Here is a 24,245-nt window from a genome sequence, read left to right as displayed (position 1 = left end):
TTAATGGTCACACAACTCTGTGAATATACGAAAAGCCATTAAGTAGTATACTTCAAATGGGTGAATTGTATGGAATATAAATTATACCTCAATAAAACTGTTAAAAAATAAAAATGAGATTATCCTATTAATAAATAATGCAAATCAATACCGAAATATTGTACCCAGAGCTCCAGAAGGAAGGAGCGTGCTGACATTAGATTTCTCTCCATGCCCACCCGCCGTGTCCCACAGACTCCCATGCAAGCAAACTGCTGAACCCAGACCCTGCCCATGAGTAGAGGGTTCTTATCAAAACATCAACATTCTTCTGCTTCCCTCTCAACCCCCTCCCTGCTGTCATCAGCAGGAACTGCAGCAGGTGACAGGGACTCACCGTGGGCAGCTGGCCCGACAGCAGGTGGCTGTCCTGGGCTAGCATGTTGGATACCATGATGGCTGGGAGGTCCATGGCCTGATAGGAGTAGGCAGGGAGCAGACCGTTGGGGGTGAGGCCGTGGCACAGCGAGTGGTAGCTGGCTTCGTGGTCCCCGAGGTGCAGGAGGGATGGCTCAGGGAGGTTGGGAGGTGTTATCGGGGGGATCTCATAGTCTTCGTTGTTCTCGCTCTGGCTGTTGAAGGTCTAAAACATCAAAAAGACATGTTGGTGGGGGGTCAGTGCCTTACAACCACAGAACACACCCAACAACATCAATGACAGCAATGACAATAACGATAGCAACCCTGTGGCAAAGGAGAGAAGGGATGATGCCTCTGCAAAGGCAGAGGGTCAAGACGGTGCCCTGACTTGGTCAGACTCCTGCCCTATCCCCAAACAGATGTTTCCTCCCACCAGAGGCTCTGCACACAAAAGCCTGCCCTCCTGGAGAATGGGGGCCAGCTTCCCATGCTTCTCTCTGGTTTCCCACCAGATCTGGCCATCACAGCCTACCTTGGATCCATCTTTCCGGCCCACCCATTTCACAGACGGGGACTCAGGTCCAGGGAGGAAAGCAGTCCATCCAAGGTTGGGGGAAGAGTTGGGAATGGAGCTGACGTGTCCTGATTCCATTCTTGGTGATCTTTCCAAGGAAGCCAGGCCATTTTCTCTTGTGCTCCCAACACTCAGCCCGGGGCTTCTCAGTCTTTCCCATCTTGGTAAATGGCACAAACATCCTCGCAGGAGCACAAGCAAGAAACCAGGAGTCACCTGGGCACCTTCCCTTCCAATACTTCCTTGTTTATTTTTTCCCACCTTGCCAAACTGTCCAGGAACCTCCAGGACAACGCTGAATAGAAATGGTGAGAGCAGACATCCTGGCCTTTTTCCTTACCATAAAGAGCTCAATATTTCACCACAAAGGATGCCATTTGCCACGGCTTCTTTGAGGTATTCATTAGCAAGCTGAGGGACCTCCTGGTGGGTCAAAGTGTGTGGCTTTATTAAAATCGTGCACGGCTTTTCAATTTTATCAAATTCTTTCCCCCTGCATCTACTGACAGGTTCAAATGACCTTTCTCCTTCAATTCAGTTAATGTAGTAAACATGTAATTTGGCTTTCTAATGGTAGATCGATCTTGCATTCCTGGAATAAACCCTATTTGGTCATGACATATTATTCTTTTTATAGATTGTTGGGTTTTGTTGGCTGATGTTTTGTTTAGGACTTTTGTATCAGGTTCACAAGTGTGACTGGCCTGTAATTTTCCTGTCTCATACTGTCCTTGTTGGAGTTTTAGTACCAAGGGTACATTGGCTTGAGGAGTCATTCTTCCATTTCTACACTCTGGAAGAGATTAGACCTAGCAGAAGAGAGATGTGTCAACTGGAAGATAACTCAGAAGAAATTATCGAGAGTTCGGCATAGAGGGTCAAAAAGGAAATATGAAAGAGAGTTTATGTGCACAGCAGGCAGAGTAAGAGTATCTAATGGATGCCTGTTCAATCAGCATTCTGGAAGGAGAAGAGAGAGAGAATAGGTCAGGGGAGAACTGAGGAGATAATAGTTGAGAATGTTCCAGAACAGAGGAAGGATATCAAAGGTAAATCTAAAGGTAAATGTTTTTCACACTTTTTCTTTCATTTTTCAAATGAACATAAAATAACGGTACATACTTATGGGATACACAGTGATGTTTTGATACAAATAATGCATAACGATCAGATCAGGGTAATTGGCATATCCAGAATCTTGAACATTTATCATTTGTGTTGGGAACATTCAATATCTTCCTTCTAGCTCTTTCAGACTGTATAACTACATAATATATTGTTACCTACAGTGCTAAATCTTAATCAAGAAATATACATAGAGGTGAGGGGAAACCTAAACCACAATAGCATGTAAGAAATAACATCTTCTAGCATCACCGTATTGTTTGTCAAGAGTGTGTGTTAAAATAGTGAAGGTCACTGAGCCTGTCACAGGACCTGGTTGGTGGTGGCCAGTCCCAAGTGTCTGCTGGGTGAAGTCACTGAGCAGTGGGGATAGCTGGGTGTGCGTACAGCCTGTGGCAATGGCAGAAAGCACAAGACACCTAAATTCCATGGGGAGGAGCCCTACACTACCCTTTACGGTGGTAGACCAGACTGAGAGGGTAAGTGCCTTGCCACCCTGGGACCCACCACCGGGACCCAGAGCCCATATGGCCCTTTGCTCATTGCCTCCCTCTGCAGGGCTGCAGTGGGATGATCTCACAGATGAGCAAACAATCATCTGGGAACAGGCCATGACCGTGCCCACCTTCCTGCTTCACCTTCGCCTTCTCTGTTCTCATGCTAGGGTTCCTCAGGCTGTCCTGAACTCCCCTCTCTTCCTGCCCTATGCTGCCTCCCCAGGTGGACCTCAACCAGCCTGGGTTTCGATTCTCATCTAGGTGCTGCATTTACCCTCCAGCCTTGGTCACTCATCTGAGCTCCAGGGCTGAGCCCCTCCATGCCCAGTCAATGTTCTCATTTGTTGATCATAATACCCCTTCCCCTGCCGTGCCCCTGTGTCCTCCCCATCTCATCAAGTGACACTACCTTCCATCTAGTTCATAGAACCACGAACCTGGGAGTCACCCTCCGGCATCTCTCAAATCCAATGAAACGCCTCCAAAATATCTTTAAAATCTGTTTCTCTCTCACTGCCGCTATCCTAGTCCAGGCCACCACCACCTCTTACCAGCCCTTTTCATTGGTCATTCTGGGCTGCTCTATTCTCTTTCTGTAGCCAGAGTGGTCTCTATCAAGATGATCATCACGGGCTGTCAATCCTACATCAAATGGTGAGCTCCCCACTGCCTTCAGGATGAAGTCCATAGTCCCAGATTCAGCCCTGGAAGTCCTTGCATGGCCTGGCCCCGCCACCCCTCTAACCACAGTGACCTCTCCTGCCTCTGGGCTCTCCCCTATGTGGTTCCCTCTGCTGGACTGCTCCGGCCACCACGTTGTCTCTCCCATGGCTCCTACTCATCTCTCCACAATAGATTTTGTTTAAATGTCTTCCCTGATACTCCAAGGTAGATAAAACCCCATTTCACACACCCAAGATCGCCCAGAATTTTTCCTTGGAGGCACTCATCATATAAGTAGTTAACTGACTTCTTGTGTGATTATTTGTCTGATGTTTAATGTGAGTTTTACTCCCTATATCCCCAGTGCCTCGGTCAGAACCTGGCACAGAGTCAGAACACAAAATAAGAGCTCAGAAACAATAAGTTGACCTGTAATCTCAGCACTTTGGGAGGCCAAGATGGGAGGATTGCTTGAGCCCAGGAGTTTGAGGCCACTCTGGGCAACATGGTGAAATCCCATCTCTCCAAAAAAAAAAAAAAAATTCGCTGAGTGTGGTGCCATGTACCTGAAGTCCCAGCTACTTCGGGGACTAAGGTGGAGGATCATTTGAGCCCAGGAGGTCAAGGCTGAAGCGAGCTGTGATTGTGCCACTGCACTCTAGCCTGGGTGACAGAGTGAGACCTCATCTTAAAAAAAAAAAAAAAAAAAGAGTTGAATTGCCAGCCAGGTCCTGGGGTGGACGCCATAAACATGCGTCTCACTCAAGCTTCATAACTGCCCTGGAGGTGGGAACTACTGTCCCTATCACACAGGAGGCAGTGTGGTGCAGTGGTTAAGAGCCAGGCAGCTTGGATTTGCATACTGGCTCTGCCACTTACTGCCTGTGTGTGACTCTGGGTACATTACTTACCCTCTGATACAGTTTGGATATTTATCCCCTCCAAATCTCACGTTGAAAAGTGACCCACTGTTACAGGTGGGGCTAAGCCAAAAGTGTTTGGGTCATGGGGCAGATCCTTCAGTAGTGGCTTGGGATCCTCCCTGTGGTAATGAGCAAGTTTTCGCTCTATTCATTCACGCAAGAACGGGTTGTTTAAAGAGACTGGCACCTCTTCCCCTCTCTCTCTCATTCTTTCTCCTGCCATGTGACATGCCCGCTCCCCCCTTCACCTTCTGCCAAGAGTAAAAGCTTCCTGAGGCCTCATCAAAGCTGTGCAGATGCAGGGGCCATGCTGATACAGCCTGCACAGCCATGAGCCAATCAAACCTCTTTTGTTTGTAAAAGATCTAGTCTCAAGTATTCCTTTATGGCAATGCAAAACAGACTAAAACACCTTCTCTGTGCCTCAGTTTCCTCATGTGTGAGAAAGCGGGTAATGACAGTATGTATCTACAGGGCTGCTATGAAGAGTAAACAAATCAATAACATGTAAGTTTCTCAGGACAATGTCGAGCACACAGTCAGTGATATCAGTGTTAGTTATTGCTATCCTTGTTGCCCTTATCTGGAGTTTCAGAGATGGTGGGGACTTACCCAAGGACACAGAATAAGTAAACAGTGGCACACTGGGATATGGGGGACAGGGACACAAGCAAAAGGTAAGTAGAGTCAAAATGGTTGCAGGTGGTCATGAATACTCTGATACTATGGGGGGACACACACACAAGGGATTGTATAGGAAGCATCAAAGGAGTAGAGTCTTGCCTTAGAACGGGCAGAGGGGTTGGGAAGGCTTCCCGGAGGTGGTGACTCTGAAATGGAAAGCTAGCAGTGGGACTCCACTTTCTGGGGTGATACGACATCTGTGGCTTATTGCCACCTAAAGAAAATCCACTCCCAGCCCATCTCGTGGTCAGGCTGAAGACACACATCACCCTGTGGTGCTCAGACCTGTGTTATGTGAGTTAGGAACATTCATGAATGAGGATCTTGAGCCAGTGAGCTGCTGTTTACTTATTCTGTGTCTTTGGGGAAGTCCTTTAATTGTCTTGTCATCAGTGCCTAGCACAGTGCACAGTAACGACTCATGACAACACAATAAATGGGCACGGAAAATGGGGGAATGTCCCAGGCTCTAGTTTCAAACCACAGCTGTCCTTCCCAACATACTAGACACCCCTCAACCACCTGCTGTTCCTGTGTTTGACTGCCACCTCCCTCCTTGTCCCTCAGCATCTTTACAATAGGTGCTGGCACAGAGCAGGTGCCCAGTGAATGCTAAGTGATTGCTCAAGTCCATTCCTTTCAGTCAAAAAACAAAACTTCAATCCACTGGAACTGGCCCAATTGACCAGAAGCCTTTTGGAAAAATAAGCATATGCTGCATCAAAATATTGGAATCACACAATTATGACAATTCACTTAAAGAGGCAATTAGCACACTTAAAAATAACTAAGCATGCAAACATGAACATGCCTCTTCTGAATGCAATCAAATCCTACATGCACGACACTGAACATAAAACAACTTGTCCTGAGTACCTACTATGTGCCAGGCACTGAGCCCAGCATGTCCATATACATTCTCCATTTAATTCATACATGTTCTGTAGAGAAGTGATTATCTTCATTTTGCAGATGAGGGACATGGAGCTTAGAGAGTAGAGGTGTCACATAGCTAGATCTTGGTTGTGATTCAGAGCCAGGTCTTGTGACTCCAAACCCAGTATTTTCCTACCAAATTGGCCATTCCAAGGTGCCTAATTTTCTCTCTACCACTGGCATTCTCATGAAAATATAGAAAGAGATGCCAATTCGTGAGAGCTTTCCCAGTTAAAAATATCAGTAAAATCTTACAGGAAATCTGGGAAGAGTTACCTCTTCCTTTCCACTCATTCTTTCTCAAACCCATTCCAATCATGTTTTCATCCCACTTCCACCAAAACTGCTTAGGAAGGTCATCAATGACCTCCATCTTCTTAAATCCAGTGGTCAATGCTCAGTCTTCATCTGGCCATCTTACTTGACCTTATCAGTGGAATTTGATATAATTAGTGCATCCTCCTCCCTGGGAACAAACTTCTTCACTTGGCTTCTAGGACACCAGAGATATTGGTCCTTCAACATCACAGGCCATTTATTCTGTATGTCCTTTGTTGGTTCCCATTCTTCTCCTTAGTCTATTGATGATGACATGTCCCAGAGCTCAGATCTTAGACCCTCCTCTAAACACACTCACTCCCTGGTGCTCTCATCCAGACTTGTGGCATTATGGACCATCTGTATGCTGCTGAGCTCCAGTTCTTACCTCCAGGCCAGACCTTCCCCTGAAATGCAGACTCATATAGCCCACTGTTATTTGTCCTTCCCTTTAGATGTTAATTGATATCTCAAACAACTTAACACATTTAAGAGAGAACCTACCCCTCCCACAGTCTTCTCCACCTCAGCTAATGGCCACTCCATCCTTCTGGTTGCTCAGGCCAGAAACCAAGGTGTCATCCTTGACCCCTCTCTTCCTCTCACATGCTACACAAAATGTGTCCAAAAATGCCATCAGTTCCACCTTGAGCTATCGCCCTCTTTGCCCTGGGTGACTGCAGCACTCTCCTTCCTGGCCTCTTGGCCTCCCTGCCTCCACCCTTGCTAAGGTCCATTCTCACCCCAGGGCCAGAATTACCCTGCTAAAATATAAGCTGTGCTCACAACCCTCTAGGGCTCTCCTCACTCAGATAAGGAACAATGGCCCCCACCCCATGCTATGTAGTGTTGCTTTCCCCAATCCCACATGTCCTTTTTTACCTCTCTGACATCATCATCTCCTATTCCTCTTGTTCATACCACTCCAGCTACTCCAGGCACATTTCTGCCCCAGCGTCTTTGCAATGGCTGCTCCCTCTCTTTAGAATACTCTGCTCTCAATATCCACACAGCCTACTGTTCTTTTGCCATTGAATGGTCTTGACACCCCTATAGAAAATCAACTGGCCATAGATGTATTGGTTTATTTCTAGACTCTCAATTCTATTCCATTGGTCTATATGTCTGTCCTTATGCCAGTACCACATTGTTTTGACTACTGTTGCTTTATGGAAATTGGGAAGTGTGAATCCTCCAGCCTGTTATTTTTCAAGATTATTGGTGTTTTCAGGCCCCCTTGCAATTCCATATGAATTTGAGGATCAGATTTTCCATTTCTGCAAAAAAGACCAGTGGAAATTTGATAGGGATTGCACTGAATCTGTAGATGCTCAGATAGTATTTCCGTCTCAACAATATTAAGTCTTCCAATCCACAGACATGGATATCTTTCAATTTATTTAGATCTTTAATTTCTTTTGGCAATGTTGTGTAGTTTTCAGTTTAGAAGTTTTTTCCCCTTCTTGGTTAAATTTATTCCTACATATTTTATTCTCTTAGATGTTATTATATATGGAATTGTTTTTTTTAGTTTCCTTTATGGGTTGTTCATTGTTGGTTTATAGAAACACAAGTGATTTTTCCATACTGACCTTGCCTTGAAACTTTGATGAATTCATTTATTAACTATTTGTTATAATTTTAAGGAACAGCAAAATTTTACACCATTGGAGGAACCAAAGTAGAAGAAAACAGAACTTTATCAATCTAGAAAAATCTGCGAAAAAAATAGGATTGAACTATCAAACATAATAAAGAATATTCATAAAATGGCAGCATTAAGACTAAATATTCATAACACAATAGGAATGATTTCAATTGCTTTATTAAAAGACAAAATATTTTTATTAAAATACATACAGCATATGATTTATAATAGACATGCCTAAAATAAAATGACCTGTAAGATTAAAAATAAACAGACATTAGCCAAGCGTGGTGGCTCACGCCTGTAATCCCAGTACTTTGGGAGGCCAAGGTGGGCAGATCACCTCAGGTCAGGAGTCCAAGATGAGCCTGGCCAACATGGTGAAACTCCATCTCTACTAAAAATACAAAAATTAGCTGGGCATGGTGGTGAGTGCCTGTAATCCCAGCTACTCAGGAGGCTGAGACAGGAGAATCCCTTGAACCTGGGAAGTGGAGGTTGCAGTGAGCTGAGACTGTGCCACTGTCCTCCATCCCGAGTGACAGAACGAGACTCTGTCATAAAATAGATAGATAGATAGATAGATAGATAGATAGATAGATAGATAGATAGAGCAGGCCAATAAAAAGCAGAGTGGCAAAATTAATTACAAATTAAGTACAAATCAGGGCAAAAAAAGCATTAAAATATCAAAAGGAATACTTAAGTCAATAAATGGTATAAATCTAAGAAGAAATCACAGACATAAACTTTTATGTAAATTGATAAAACTACAGAAATATAAAATGTAAAAAACTGTTCGTAGAAAACCATAAACAAAATGGGCAAATCAAGTCAGATAGAAATGAGTGAGGATTGAGGATTTGAATAACACAATTCACTCTTTTGATTTATTCCTTTCAAATGTCCATGGAACGCTTACAAAATATAACCAGGTAAGCTACAAAGGGAATCTCAAACTCTTCAAAAGGTATACATTAGATAGATCACATTCTAAGACCTAAATACACTGACATGCTTTGGCTCCGCATCCCCACCCAAATCTCATGTCAAATTGTAATTATCAGAGTTCAGGCAGGGGCCTGGTGGAAGGTGATTGGATCATGGGGGCTGATTTCCCCCTTACTGTTCTCGTGATTAATAAGTTCTCACAAGATCGGGTTGTTTGAAAGTGTGTAGCCCTTCCCCCATCTCCCTCTCTCCTGCTGCCATGTGAAGATGTACTTGCTTCCCCTTCACCCTTCTACCATGATTGTAAGTTTCCTGAGGCCTCCCTAACCATGCCTCCTGTACAGCCTGTAGAACTGTGAATCAATTAAACCTCTTTACAAACTACCCAGTCTCAGATAGTTCTAACAATGTGAGAACAGACTAGTACATGCACCAACCTAGTTATTAACAAAAACAAACAAGCAGAATAAAAATGGAGGGAGGGAAATCCTCCTACATACTTAAACCCTTTAAGAGCAATCATCTAAGTAACTTCTGTGTTAAAGAGGAAATCACAACTGAAATGATGAGAATACTACCTGATAAAACTTTTGAGAGATGGACAATGAAAACTTATACCTTTTTATCGAAATGAATTTGTTAGAAGACAAGAAAGACAAACTCAGCACTCAACTCAAAAAGGTAGAAATAGAATAATAAAATAAACTGAAAGTCTGTAGGAGAAAATGTAATAAAATAGAAAACAAATTTTAGATAAGAAATATAAGGAAGAGATAGTTTTTTGAAAAGCCTAATAAGGAACCACCGACAAGAAAAAAGAAAACGATACCCAAAAGGGAATGAAAAATATATTACTTCTTTAAAAGCCATTGAGAATTCCTTCGATACAGTATATCAGGCTAATTTTGATCAATATTTATAATTTTCAGCTTGTTAATTCTACCATTTAAATCTTCCAAACTATTACTTTCCTTTTACTGCTTGATCCTTTGATTTCTGAGAGAAGTGTTTTAAAAATTTCCACTGTGATTGTGATTTTATCAACCTGCTGTATTGCTTCATATATTTCAAAGCTATGTTGCTTTATATATTTTTGCTTCATATATTTCAAAGTTATGTTGTTATGTATTTATAAATCAATTGTTATTGTATCTGCTTGGTGAAGTGTTCTTTTATTAGTGATGGCTTTCTACTTTATCCCAGTTAGTCCTCACATGAAGGTTCTCAGGCTGCCATTTTGACTATCGATCTCCATTTCCCACCACCATGCTGTGTAAGAAAGAGGTGAAGATTCACTGAGGGAGTGAGTAGTGGGTGATCTGACCTTTCTCCAGAGAGCTCGTTGAGAGTTGGAGTGTAGCATAAAAGGAGAAGTGGCATTCACTCCCTGGAGATGCATGGTGAGAAATGATTCTTAGGAGAACCCAACTTGTGTCCCTAGAGTTGAATCCTGATTATGTATTCCAACAACCTTCAAGCTTTGTTGGGAGCAATATTTGAAATACATGGAAACATAAGGTGCTGTAATTCTCATATATTGAGAGTTACATTGTTGATCTGCAGAAAGAGCTCTGGCTTTGGAGTTACACTGACATGGGGACTCTTACTTGCTGAGGGCTTCTGGCAATTTATCCAAAATGCCTACTACTCAGTTTCCCTTGTCTACAAAACCCCACCTGAGAGCCGAGAGAGCTACACAAGGAAACAAATGGGAAAACACACGAACAGAAAGTCAGCATAAATCCCACACACACCCCCAAGGAAGAAAAAAAGACCTTGGATGATAAGCAGAACAAGTAAAAAATGGCATTTTCATTTTACAGATGAGGAAACTGAGGTTCAAAAGGGAAAAATGACTTATCCAAAGTCATATGGGTAGCACTTATGAAAATGAGGACAAGAAGCCCTGCCTACCAGTAGCCAAAGCTTTGCTCTGCCGCTGTTCCAGCTCCTCCCAACACACACCTGAACCCTGGGTTAGGCCAGGGCAGGCCTGCTCTACGCCTCTTGTTCCAGTGTTTTCTTTCACTCTAAACAGTGTCTTGGTTTGGCCAATAAACTGTATGGTCGCCCTTCCATCTTGCCATTTTAACAAGTAAAACGCACACCAGCCAAAATATCTCAGCTACCACATCACTGATCATTAGGGAAATGCAAATCAAAACCATAATGAGATACCATCTCACACCAGTCAGAATAGCTATTAAGAAAAAGTCAAAAAATAACAGATCCTGGCAAGGTTAGAGAGAAAAGGTAAAACTTACACTGTTGGTAGGAGTGTAAATTAGTTCAACCATTGTGGAAAGCAATATAGCAATCACTCAAAGAACGAAAAGCAGAACTACCATTCATTCAACCCAGCAATCCCATTACTGGATATATACCCAGAGGAACATAAATCATTCTTCCATAAAGACATATGTATGCAAATGTTTATTGCAGGACTATTCACAGCAGACACGGAATCAACCTGAATGACCATCAACGGCAGATTGGATACAGAAAATGTGGTATGTAGTACATATACACAGTATACACCATGGAATACTATGCAATCATAAAAAAGAATGTCATGTCTTCTGCAGGAACATGGATGGAGCTGGAGGCCATTGTCCTTAGCAAACTGATGCAGGAACAGAAAAGCAAATACCGCATGTTCTCATTCATAAGTGAGAGCTAAATGACAAGAACTCATAAACACAAAAAAGGAACAGCAGACACTGGGGTCTACTTGAGGGTGGGAGGAGGGAGAGGAGCAGAAAAAATAACTAATGGGTACTAGGCTGAATGCCTGGGTGATAAAATAATCTGTACAACAAATCCCCATGATAAATATTTACCTATATAACAAACCTTCACATGTACCCCTGAACCTAAAATAAAAGTTTTTAAAAAGTCATCTCAGCTAAAAGACTGCAGTGCAATTCAGTGTTTCTCAACTCTGTTTTCACAACAGAGAATGGCATCTTATCCAAACTCCAAATCCCATCAACTGGAGTTGAGCTCCTAGCACTGTAACTTCTTACCACGGGGATAGTGATTTCATGAATTCTGCGGGGAATGAAATGCAATTTTGTCAGGCTTGTCTGTGTCCATAATGACCGAGTCAAATTAATCATCTCAGATAATACCCCTGTGTCATCCAACCCAGACATGTTTAATAGAATCTTTCTGATTCGAGTCTCACCATACATCTGATCTGCAGAATTGCAGCACTTCTGAAAATCAGGACAATTATGCCTTTTGCTTGGCCTGTCATTCTCCTGGACTAAATTTGCTTCTTAAAAAATAAAAAACTAAAAGCCCATATCATATATAAGCCAAACGGGAGTGAAAAGCCGTATCGTTAAAATGAAGCATGGATTCTGGAGGAGGTGGGGGAGGGGAATGTAATATCTTTTTTCAGCCTTTATCTACAGGCAGAACCTCCAAGCCGAGCCAGGGCACTCACACAGGAGCGCGTCTAACACCCTCCCGCCCGCAGTCTGCCACGCTGCCAGCCACGGTTGCTCTGTGGCTGTTCCTGACCCTCAAATGCTTGGATCGGGGCAGACAGAGGCATCATAATGGGACAATGACAGACAGTCACATTAGACAGGAGTTTTGTTGACTAAAACTCTATCTGGGAACAAACATGATAATCCCCATGTGTTCTGGCTCAGAACACAATCTGACTCAAGCTACGGTTCCAGCAGCATCCTGGGTGATTCACCGTGCAGGGACAGGGAGGCTCTGGAAGGATACATGATTGGTGGGTGGGTCTGGGGGTCCTTTTCTTTAGGAAGAGGCAGTCCCAGCAGAACTTAAGTAGCAAAAGTGGCAAGGCTGGGGATAACTTGTGGGCAACAGCATTTGAATGAGAAGAGGCAGCCTGAACCAGGCATTGCCCCCATCTTACAGTTAAAAGTGAGTTAAGGAAGCTTACTTTTCCAATAAGTGGTAGACTTTTTGTGGGGGGGGGGGGTGGCAGTGGGGGGAGACAGGGTCTGGCTCTGTCAGCCAGGCTAGAGTGCAGTAGCATGATCTTGGCTCACTGCAGCCTCTGACTCCTGGGCTCAAGCCATCCTCCCACCGCAGCCTGCTGAATAGCTGGGACTACAGGCACCAGCCACCACACCTGGTTAACTTTTTTGTATTTTTGGTAGAGATGGGGTTTTGCCATGTTGCCCAGGCTGGTCTCAAACTCCTGAGCTCAAGCGATCCACCCACCTTGGCCTCCCAAAGTGCTGGGATTATAGACGTGAGCCACCGTGCCAAACTCTGTTTTGTTAATTGACTTTTCTTTTTTGAGACAGGGTCTTGCTCTGTTGCTCAGGCTGGAGTACAGTGGCATGATCACAGCTCACTGCAGCCTCAATCTCCTGGGTTCAAGCGATCTTCCCACCTGAGACTCCCAAGAAGCTGGGCCTAGAGGCATGTGCCATCATGTCCTACCAATTTTTTTTTTTTTTGTAGAGACAGGGTCTTGCTATATTGCCCAGACTGGTCTCAAACTCCTGGCCTCAAGCAATCCTCCCTGCTTTCCATTCCGAAGTACTGGGATTACGTGAGTGAGCTACCGTGCCCAGCCTCAAATGACGTTTTTATAGCTACATATCCAACTGCCTCTTTGATACTTTCCTTCCCTTGGATGTCCTACACAAGGGCCCAGCAAACTTTTTCTGCAGATAACATATTTTTGGCTTTGTGAATCATATGGTCTCTGTCACAACTATTCAACTCTATTGCTATAGCATGAAAGTAGTCATAGGCCATATTTAAACTAAGGAGGATCCCATGTTCCAGTAAAGCTTTATTTACACAAAACAGGTGGAGGGTCAGATTTGGTCAAAGGCCCATGATTTCTTTGACATGCCCAGAACTGAGCTCATGGTCCTCCTTGTACCCACCAAGTCTGTTTCTCCCTCAGTACTCCTCTACCGGTGGCTCAATTTGGGAACCTGGGAGTGATGTTCAGTTCCTCCCTCTCTCACTCTCATCTCCAATCAGTCACAAAGTCCTGCCAGCCCCACCTCCCCATGTATCTCAAATCTTCCCACCATGATCCATCTGCAGAGCAACCAGCCTAGTCCAAGCGGTCATCACCTCCCACACGGACTGCTATAATCGCCTCCTCAATGATCTCCTAACTTCCAATCTCTTTCCTTCCAAATTGTTCTCTCCATAGCAGCCAGGGTAGAGGTTCTACACACAAAACTGATAGTGATACTCCTGTTAGGTGATGTCCTCTTTACACTCAGGATACAGTGTGTGTGAAATCCTCTCTGCAGCCTGCAAAGTCCTGCATGATCCAGCCCAGTCGCGTTCCAGTCTCACCTCCTATGACACCCCCTCATCGCTATGGCCAGCCTGGATGGTGTCTGATATGCCACGTGCCTTTCTCCTTCAGGGGGGACTCGAACATCACTCCCAGGTTCCCATCTCGAGCCACTGGTGGAGAAATACTGAGGGGGAAACATGGTTGGTGGGTATGAGGAGGACCACAAACTCAGTTTTGGACATGTCAACATTCCTAAAACAGTTAGGATCAGCAAATCACAGACCATGGACCAAATCTGGCCCTCCACCCTTTTTTTTTTTTATAAACCCCACATGAATGTGTTTCATGTTCTCAAACCACCATTACCTCTGTCATTTTCTATTGTTTTATTCTATGTATTTGCATATTACATGCTACAAATATTACTCCCAATTTGTCACTTGATTTATAACTTCTGCCATATCAAGGGTTTTACATTTATGTTAATAACATTAAATGTATTAATGTATGATTTCTGGCTTCCACATCATGCTTAGAACATGGCTTCTCCATGCTGGTATTACTAAGACATTCAACCATGACATTTTTCAGACACGGGCCTGGCTGGATCTGAAGGCCATGATCCTTCCTTATGCCACACTACTTTCCCACAGTGGCCTCACAATGGGAGCTCCTTTGGCTCCAAGACATTGTGAGACGCTTAGACTTCCCTTTAAATCACTGCAAGGGATGCCACGCCATATGTACATGCCCTGCCCACATGTCAATGCTGGGAGGCCTTACAAGGGAGGTGGGGGTATCCTGGCTCCTACACGATCACTCCTGATGCTGTCCTGGGTCACTCACCTCTGTCCACATCACACGTGGTTGGGAGCTGCTCTTGACCATCCCAGCCGTCGTTCAGATAAGTCTCCCAGCTCTTCCACCTCACTGCCTCCACTCCAACCACATTCCTCAAACATGCCAGGCACACTCCCACTGTGGGGCCTTGGCACTGGCTGTTCCTTCTACTGCAATGTCCTTTCCCAGATCTCACTCCCTCGCCCCTTCAAGTCTTTGCTCAAATGTCACTTTCTCAGCAGCGCCTTCCCTGGCCACCCTGTTTGCAAGTGCAGTTCCTGCTGGCACACCCAGTTCCCGTACCTGCTCAGTTTCCCCACAGAACTGTTAACTGCAAACATACAGTATACTTTACTTTTTAAAAATAATGATTATGGCTGGTTGCGGTGGCTCATGTCTGTAATGCTAGCACTTTGGGAGGCCAAGGCAGGTGGACCACTTGAGGTCAGGAGTTCAAGACCAGCCTGGCCAACATGGCGAAACCCCCTCTCTACTAAAAATACAAAAATTAGCCGGGCATAGTGGTGCACGCCTGTAATCCCAGCTACTCAGGAGGCTGAGGCAAGAGAATTGCTTGAACCTGGGAGGCGGAGGTTGCAGTGAGCTAAGATTGCACCACTGCACTCCAGCCTGGATGACAGAGCAAGACTCCAACTCAAAATAATAATAATAATGATGATTATTGCCTGTCCCCTTCACTAGGATATAAATTCCACCATTTGGTCACTGATATATTCCAAGGGCCAAAGACAGTACCTTGCACATAGTAGGTCCTCAATAAACATTTACTGAATAAAAGAATGCATGAATGAGTAAGGACTGGAGTGTCTGACTGCTTTGTTCACAGTTTCATCTTAGCGCCTACACCACTGCCCGGCACACAGTAGGTGCTTAGTAAATATGTTTTGGAGTGAATGAATGAACGTCCTAATGGTCTGCTATGGCATTGGGCCCGGTGCTGCACCATCTTTCCTGCAAGCTGGAAGAAGTCAGCAAAGGTCTGAAGCAGCCTCCCCGTCAGAGACGCTGTTCAGCATGAAATCATTCTAACTTGGCCCATCAGGGTCTCCTGGTTCCCAATCCTTATCTTAGCATCTCCCCATGAAGATTTGAGCCCCTACCTCTGACAGGCTGTGTGACCTTGGACAAGTCACTGACCCCTTTTCTGGGCCTCAGTTACACCAACTGTAAAAAGGGGCAATTGGATCAAGGGATTTTAAAAATCAAATTCAATTCATGCCTGTGCTCCTTGTGTGCAGGTACCCAGGCACACACAAGGCAGTGCTGATTTTAAAAGCAGCAAAAATGATGAGTAGGCTCTCTAGTTGTTTCTGTCTTAAAATAAGCTTCTGGAAAAATGATGTCTATTTGCAGCTTTTTTTTCTTTCCCATTTCTACCTTCTGAAAACGACAGAAGTAGCATTGCCTAAAAATGTGCCAAGCGCCAGCTGCCCGTGGATGAAGGCACTTAAGTTCTCCAAGAACGGTCCTCATGAGTGCCCTGAGATCCCAGGACACCAGGCTGAGCAGTGAAGACCTCTAGAGCACACTGCTCCATGGACACTGCCCTGCTCAGACCCTTCAGAGAGGGGCCCCGGCCTCGGCTTGGTATCCACGGCCTCCTGAACCAAGTCCTGCAACCTTGCCTGATACTAGCCACAGTGAACTCACTGTAGCCCCCAGACACTGCATTCTGTGGTGTCACCGTGCCCCTGGGTATGCTGGCCCTTCTGCTCATGCCATTGTCCTCCCAGGGGACAGTGACAGGAGTTCTACACAATACCCTACTGCCTTCCTAGGTGGTGGCACAACAAATGGGGCCCAGTGATCTGGGCAGAATAGAGCAAGGCCTGCTCCTCTTGCAGCCTGGACCCCATGCTCCTGTTACTATGCCCCAAACATCCCATCAGGAGGCTGCCACCCAGAGCTCATCTACTCCCCTAAGATGTAGTGAGCACCCACTCTGAACTAGGCTTGTGCTGCAACCTACAGAGTTACTAGTAAAATTTTTTAAAACATAGCTCAGCCCCCATCCTCACATTGTTCTGACCTGCTTTTCTAAAGCTTTTTTCAAAAAGTAATAGCAGAAACCATTTATATAGCACTTACCATGGGTAGGGGTATCCCTATCCTATGTACTTTTCACACATGAATTTGTTAATCTTCACAACAACTCTATGAGGCAGGTGTTATTATTATACCCATTTTACAGAGGAAAAAACAGAGCCACAGAGATGTGAAACTTGCACAAAGTCACACAACTGGTAAGAAGGGATGGAGCCATGATTCCAACTCAATGGTTCAGCTCAGGGGAACTGAATCCAGCCAACAATCAAAAGATGGAACTTGGAAGTGAATCCCCCTTCAGTCAAGCCATCAGATGAGACCACAGCCCTGACTGTCACATTAAGATCTCCAAGAGGAGATCCAGTGGCGTGATCTCGGCTCACTGTAACCTCCACCTCCCGGATTCAAGTGATTCTCTGGCCTCAACCTCCTGAGTAGCTGGGATTACAGACACATGCCACCACACCCAGCTAATTTTTATATTTTTAGTAGAGATGGAGTTTCTCCATATTGGCCAGGCTGGTCTCGAACTCCTGACCTCAAGTGATCCACCCATCTGGGCCTCCCAAAGTGCTAGGATTATAGGCATGAGCCACTGTGCCCAGCCCTAATATATGCTGTTTTTAAAATTAAAAAGCCTAGCTCGTGAATTGGCACCCTTAACAACCGTGTGATTCTGCTTCTTTATAAACAGAAGGGACCGGGCTCCTGCATGTGTGATGCTGAGCTTCCATGTTGATTCTGTCTTCACAGGCAGCTTCTGACTGCCTCCTCTCCCATTCTCTAACTGTTCTTCAGGGTGGGCATGTGCCGGCGCCCCACCAGCTTATGAATCCCCTCAGCATGGGCTTTCCCCTTGCAGTGCTTGGGGAAGGCAAGGTACACTAGGCCAGCACTTCTCAACCTGTAACATTCACACAAATCAAGTAGGGATCTGTTAAAACAAAGATTCTGATTTAGGAGACCCTAAATCAGATTCTGGGTGGGGACTGAGACACTGCATGCCTAACACGCTCCAGGGGATGATGCAGGTCCATGACCACACTGGGGATAGCACGGCCTGAATCATTAAAAGCACTTTGACTCAGACTAACCATGGTTCAAAATCCAGTCCATCACATGCAGCTGGGAGTCCTTGACCTCTGAGAAGAGGAGAGACTTACTCAAGGTCACATAATAAATTAGAGTTACCTGGAGCCATAACCAAAACCCAGTGTTCTCCCTTCTAGTCCAGAGTCCCCAAACTGCAGCTAAATCCACCCTCCTAAGTTCTGAGTCTGGACACATTTGAGTGCGTGCGTGTATATTCCTGCATGCGCCTACACCCGTGAATGAGTGTGTCAGATGTGCTTGTGAATGTGTCTAAACAGCATCTGTACCAGTGGGTTTCTGAGAGTTGTTCATCACCAGATATTAGCTCACCAGATACCAACTCCACTCCTACCATGTGCCAGGTCCCTGCCCCCACGAAACCCACAGTCTAGGAGGAAAGCAGCCATTAAGCAAATAAACAGAAACTAAAATCTCATTTGTGTGTGCTTGTGCACGTGTGAGAGTATTGCTCACACTAGCCCAAGAGCCAGGTGATTTATTATCTCCATTTCACTGCAGAAACTGAGGCAATGAGAGATTAAGTAACTTGCCCAGAAGCACACAGCAATGCTCGACGTGCCTTTCCATACACTGAGCATGCCTACAAGTTGTGTTTGTATTTGCTTGTATTTGTGCATGAATGTGTCTGTATACAAGCATGTGTGTGTCTGTGCCCAGAGAAACTTTTCCATAGATATCTTCACATGTTCCATTAACAAGATTTTCTGGCACTGCAGCACAGTATCACAAAAACCACACATACACACATGCATAGGCACGTGCTTTAAATGTTGATGTTTTGGTCGGGCGTGGTGGCTCATGCCTGTAATCCCAGAACTTTGGGAAGCCGAGGTGGGCAGATCACGAGGTCAAGAGATCGAGACCATCTTGGCCAACATGGTGAAACCCCGTCTCTACCAAAAATACAAAAACTAGCTGGGTGTGGTAGCGTGTGCCTATAATCCCAGCTACTCGGGAGGCTGAAGCAGGAGAACTGCTTGAACCCAGGAGGTGGAGGTTGCAGTGAGCCAAGACCGTGATACTGCACTCCAGCCTGGAGACAGAGCAAGACTCAGTCAAAAAAAAAAAAAAAGAAAAAATGTTGATATTTCAAACATTTCCTAAAACTCTGTCCACAGGGAAATAGAAGTGGAAGGCCAAAGCCTGCAGAGCTGAGCAGATCTGGGGAAGCCCGTGCCACCTGCTTCCCTGGGGCAAGCCACAGCCAGAGCAATTTCACAGCTCATCATCCATTATGAGGCTAAAATAATTCCTCCCCTCCCAGGAAGTTAAATACATTGTTCAGGCCGTAAAAGGTTTGTCCATCCATGTTCCCAGTGGGAACATACTACCCTAGTGACTGGATTAACACAAGATACAAATGACCAAACCTGGCTAGGTTCCCTTCCCTGCTCGCCCTGTCTCTAAAATTTGAGATACTTGTAAAAATACAATGCCTTGATCTTTCTTTTTTTTTTTAATACCTTATTGAGGCATGGAATACAACAGAAAAGTGCACAAATTATAAATGTACAGCTCAATGAATTTTCATAAAATGAACAGATTCGTGTAAACAGCACTCAAAGGAAGGGAGAAAACCTTCCCAGCACCTCTGAAGCCCCTCAAAGTCCCTATAGTCACTCCCCACCCCTCTTCCAGGGTAACTGCAATTCACATTCTATCTCCATTGATTAGTTTTGCCTGTTCACGTGCAGTATGTAAATGGCATTGTCTAGAAAGTTCTGTCTTGTTGTCTGGTTTCTTTCACTCAACGTGTTTGTGAGACTCATCTGCTTGATGGCATGTGGTTACACATCATTCATTCTCATTGCTGCATAGTATTCCACTGTGTAAGAATATTTCAGAATCATTTATCCAGTCTACTGTTGATGGGCATTTGGATTGTTTTCAGTTTTGAGCTTTAATGAAAAACACTCCTATAAACTTTTTTTTTTTTTTTTTTGAGAAAGGGTCTCACTCTGTCACCAAGGCTGGAGTGCAATGGTTCACTGCAGCCTCCATCTCCAGGGCTCAAGTGATCCTCCCACCTTAGCCTCTCAAGTAGCTGGGATAACAGGTATGTACCACCACACCTGGCTAATCGTTTAATTTTTTAAAACAGGGGTCTCATTACATTGCCCAGGCTGGTCTTGAACTCCTGGGCTCAAGTGATCTTCCCACCTCAGAATTCCAAAGTGCTAGGATTACAGGCATGAGCCACCATGCCTGGCCTGAATATTCTTATGTGCATCTTTTGGTGAACATATGAAGGCATTTGTGGAGTTGAATTACTGAGTCACAGAGACTTACGTTCAGCTTTAGATACTGCAAAATGGCATCTATGGTGGTACCAATTTACACAGCAGTGGGTGAGGGTACCGGTTCCTCCAGATCCTTGTCAACTTTATCTTTTACATGTTCTCCGTTTCGGTAGGAGTGCATCATGTTAATAAATTTTAAAGCCGGGCACGGTGGCTCACACCTGTAATCCCAGCACTTTGGGAGGCTGGGGTGGGCAGATCACTTGAGGTCAGGAGTTCGAGACCAGCCTGGCCAACATGGCAAAACCCCGTCTCTACTAAAAATACAAAAATTAGCCAGGCATGGTGGCACGTGCCTGTAATCCCAGCTACTCGGGAGGCTGAGACAGGACAATCACTTGAAGCCAGGAGGCAGAGGTTGCAGTGAGCCAAGATCTCACCTCTGTACTCCAGCCTGGGTGACAGAGTGAGACTCCATCTCAAAAAATACATACATACATACATACATACATACATACATACATACATACATACATTTTAAAAGGCTTCCTCATCCCTTCCCATTATATCTTTCCCGTTGCAATCACCAACAATGGTTTATGAAGGCTAGTGGCAACAATAAAACTACAACTGCTCAGTTTACACACAGCACAAGTGTAACCACTAGCCACAAACTTCCCACCCTTGAGGGCCATCCTAACAGTCAATAGCCAAAGGTCATGTCGTGCTAACTTTTAAAGCCTTTGGGCAGTTATGAAGAACTTCACTGAAGGTTTTCTTCAGGGGACTTATAAGAGGAAGATCCCACCTCCCAATGCACAGCAACCTTCCTCAGAGCCCTCCTTCCCCATCTCTCTCTCCAAAGGCAACAGTCACTCTCATGGCCCGCTCATCCTTCCCCAGCCAGACCCACACTCCTCTTAAAGCCATGCACCTCAGCTCCCCAGTCTGCTCTCAGCACCCTCCCAACTATGAGCTCAGCGTCACTGGGTGGCTGTCGGCACAGACCCTGCTACCTCACAAGCAGATGCATCCTCTAAGGCCTGCATTACTCGCCTGACCTGAGGGCTTCCGGGCCCCTACTTGGGGCTGATTATGTACCTGTCCCATTTTACCTTACTGAAAATAATGTTTTCCATCTATAAAATGGGTATTTTCGTAGCACCTCAGGATCACTACCATTTGCTATATGCCAAGCACTAGAATAACTACTTTGGTATAAACACATCTAATTTACTTCTGCATCACTTTGAGGAACTTCTAAAGACAAAATTGAAGCTCAGAAAACTTGGTTAACCTGTCCAAGCTTCCCCAGCCACGTGTGTCAAGATTATCATTTGAGCCCAGTTCTGCCTTCTCATGTCATTACCTTTATAACCCAGCGTCTTATCATCATCCCTGGGGGCTGAAAAGTGACACACAGCCTCTAGCCTCATCGCGGGGCCCTCTCGGCATTGGTGTGACTCAGCCAGGTGGGGAAGGCCAGTCTCTGACCTCTGGGGCAGACCGTCATCCCTCCTGGGTGCTCGGGCGGTGGGTGAAGGGGGCTGAGCCCGTGGCTGTAAGTTAACCCGGAAGGTCCCTCAGAGATATTCATCCAATTGCCATTCACAGATGCAAAAACCAGAGCCCAGAGAGGACAAATGACCAGTCTGAAGGGACACAGGCAGAGCAGCCAGACCCGGGATCCTGACCCTCCGGAAGATAAGAACCCAGTCCCATTCTGAGGAAGTCCCCACGCCTGGCTTCATTTCCACTTCTTGGTCACGGGTGAGCTCACATGCAGCAATGAACGATATATAAAATCTTTGTTCTCTGACCCTGCCCAGCAAAAACCCAGGTCCTACAGGGGATGCTAAGTTCGAGGTGACTGGGAGGGGGGAAGAGTGCTGTTTTTAAGAAAATCCTTGAAATCACGTGTCCACCCCACTGCTATCCCCTCCCCCAAGCCCCTGCACTTCCCACATCATCATCATTGTTTCCATCCCATTTAGAGAGAGTGAACATTTCCTGGGATTCAATTTCTCTCATAATAGTTGGAAGGAAACAAAACTATATGCCATAAACATTCACTGCATTGTATGAAAAATATCTTTATGACAGGGGAGGCACCATAAACGCAGACCAAAGTCCTCCCCACATCCATCCCCCAATGCCTCCATGCCTGTGCCCTCGAATATTTAAACATCTCACAGGCAGGAATCAAGAGCTTTAAAATAAATACATTTTCGGCCATTGGGATGTAAAATTAAGATTGGTGAAATAAGTACTCACTCCTCGGCAGTTTTCTCTCAATGAAAATAAGAGAAGTTAGGCCATTTTCTCTGAGCATGTGTTTAGGGTTGATGGGGGAGAGCTCATTAGTTCAATCTGACATATACTCAATTCTCTCCATATCCATAGGATAGGCTTTTTCCCCCTCCTTGTATTTTATTCTCCAACTGTGAAGTGATGTTAAATTTCATCAGATGTGAACAAAATCTATGGTCTTGAAATAGTTTCCTTTAAGGCCCCCGGTATTTATTCAGAACTCATGAATCATGCTCTGATAACACAACCATAATTATTTTTAAAGTGTGATGTTTGTGGCTTTAATAGGAAATGCTTGCAAAAGGCCTTTTCTCTTTGATTGTTTGTAATCTTAGCGGTAATCACTGCTGTTACCTTCTCCGCACCACAGCGGGCAAAACACAATTTCATTTTAATATGAATCGCGAGCTCTTCACCCAGGTTTTAATTAAAGCAATAAAGGCCTTGTCATCTTTGCCCTTTACAGTGTACACAGACTCAGAGGCTAGAGTTACTAAGACGGAAATCTTAGATTTCAACAGTAGCAGCAGGGTGGCCTGCCTCCAATACATTTCCTGGGGAGGGTTTTTATTAGTTTCAAAAAGTGTCACCCTCCTCTGACTCTCTGTGCTGCAGTTTCCTCTTCTGTAAAATGGGACAGCAATAGTGCCTGCCTACACAGTTAATATGAGGATGAAATGAGGCCAGTCATGGAAAACATTTAGCCCCAGAGCCTGAGCCTAAGAAGGTACAGGGCAAATGTTAATGATCATTGTTATCATCATTATTTAGTGCTGGAAAAAGCAGACCATCTACCCTCATTATTCACATGAGGAAACAGGTTCAGAGTGAGACCAGCACAGGTGAAGGCCTAACAGCAGGGTGGAACCTCGAATTCAGAGCTCCTGACTCTTTTTCCCATTCTGGGCATCTGACACTGCCCCCTGCTGGAAGGAGGCTGTGACTTCGAGGCCGCAAGGACCTCAGTGCTCAGGGAACGGCAGGTCTGAGATCTCCTCTACAGGCTCACCAGCTCCTTGTCTTCTGGCCTCCTGATGGTACCATCTCCCCACCCTAGGTCTATGCTTGATCCAAGTGGTGGGAGAAACAGACCAGGCAACCTTGGGGATCTTTGAAGAAAGGTTGCTGCACAAACATATGGTGGTGCTGGAACCAAGAGCAAGAATCACGAACTCCAAGTTCTTGTGTGTCTGTTACATGCAGGTGTGGTGCAAGGCACTGAGAAGCCTCATTCTGTAGCATGAGGATGTTGGCCTGTATGACATGATGGCTGCACTCCAGCACACATTCTGCTGGAGCATCGGGAAGGGATGCTACAGGAGCAGAGGGGCCAGGGGACACACTGGGTGCTGCCCATGCCCTATGAGGCTCACAGCCAGCAGGTTCACATTTGGTGGCACACACTGTACCCCAGAGACCTGAGGGCACCCCAGGGAGCACCTCATGTGTAAATCCCCAGAATCTTCATGTTCAACTGTGCAGTGTCATTCCCCTGGCAAACAGCTCTGTAGCCACTGGGATTCTCACTCTAGGAACAAAGTACCCTATTCCCAGCCTTGCCTTAGAACACGTCTTTTGCTTGCCTCCTGCCTCAACAGGAATTTCAGAGGAATTGACATCCTTCTCCCTCTCCACTGCCCCATCCATTCAGACCCCTGCTGATTGTCCCTATAAATCCCACCACACCCAGTCCCATC

The 24,245-nt window shown here is 45.2% G+C and overlaps 1 protein-coding gene across 5 annotated transcripts in view; it reads right to left on the bottom strand.

Moving 5' to 3' along the window:
- Positions 1–24,245, bottom strand: part of TOX2 (TOX high mobility group box family member 2) — a 157,131-nt gene that overhangs the window by 65,449 nt on the left and 67,437 nt on the right. For all 5 annotated transcript variants that reach the window (XM_015148957.3, XM_028828435.2, XM_028828439.2 and 2 more), the window contains exon 3: positions 377–622. In XM_015148957.3, the coding sequence (XP_015004443.3) occupies positions 377–622 (246 nt within the window). The remainder of the gene's footprint in view (positions 1–376; positions 623–24,245) is intronic.

This window comes from Macaca mulatta, chromosome 10 (genome assembly GCF_049350105.2).
Source record: "Macaca mulatta isolate MMU2019108-1 chromosome 10, T2T-MMU8v2.0, whole genome shotgun sequence".
Classification (NCBI taxonomy): Eukaryota; Metazoa; Chordata; class Mammalia; order Primates; family Cercopithecidae; genus Macaca; species Macaca mulatta.
This window is presented reverse-complemented; position numbering and strand designations above follow the sequence as displayed.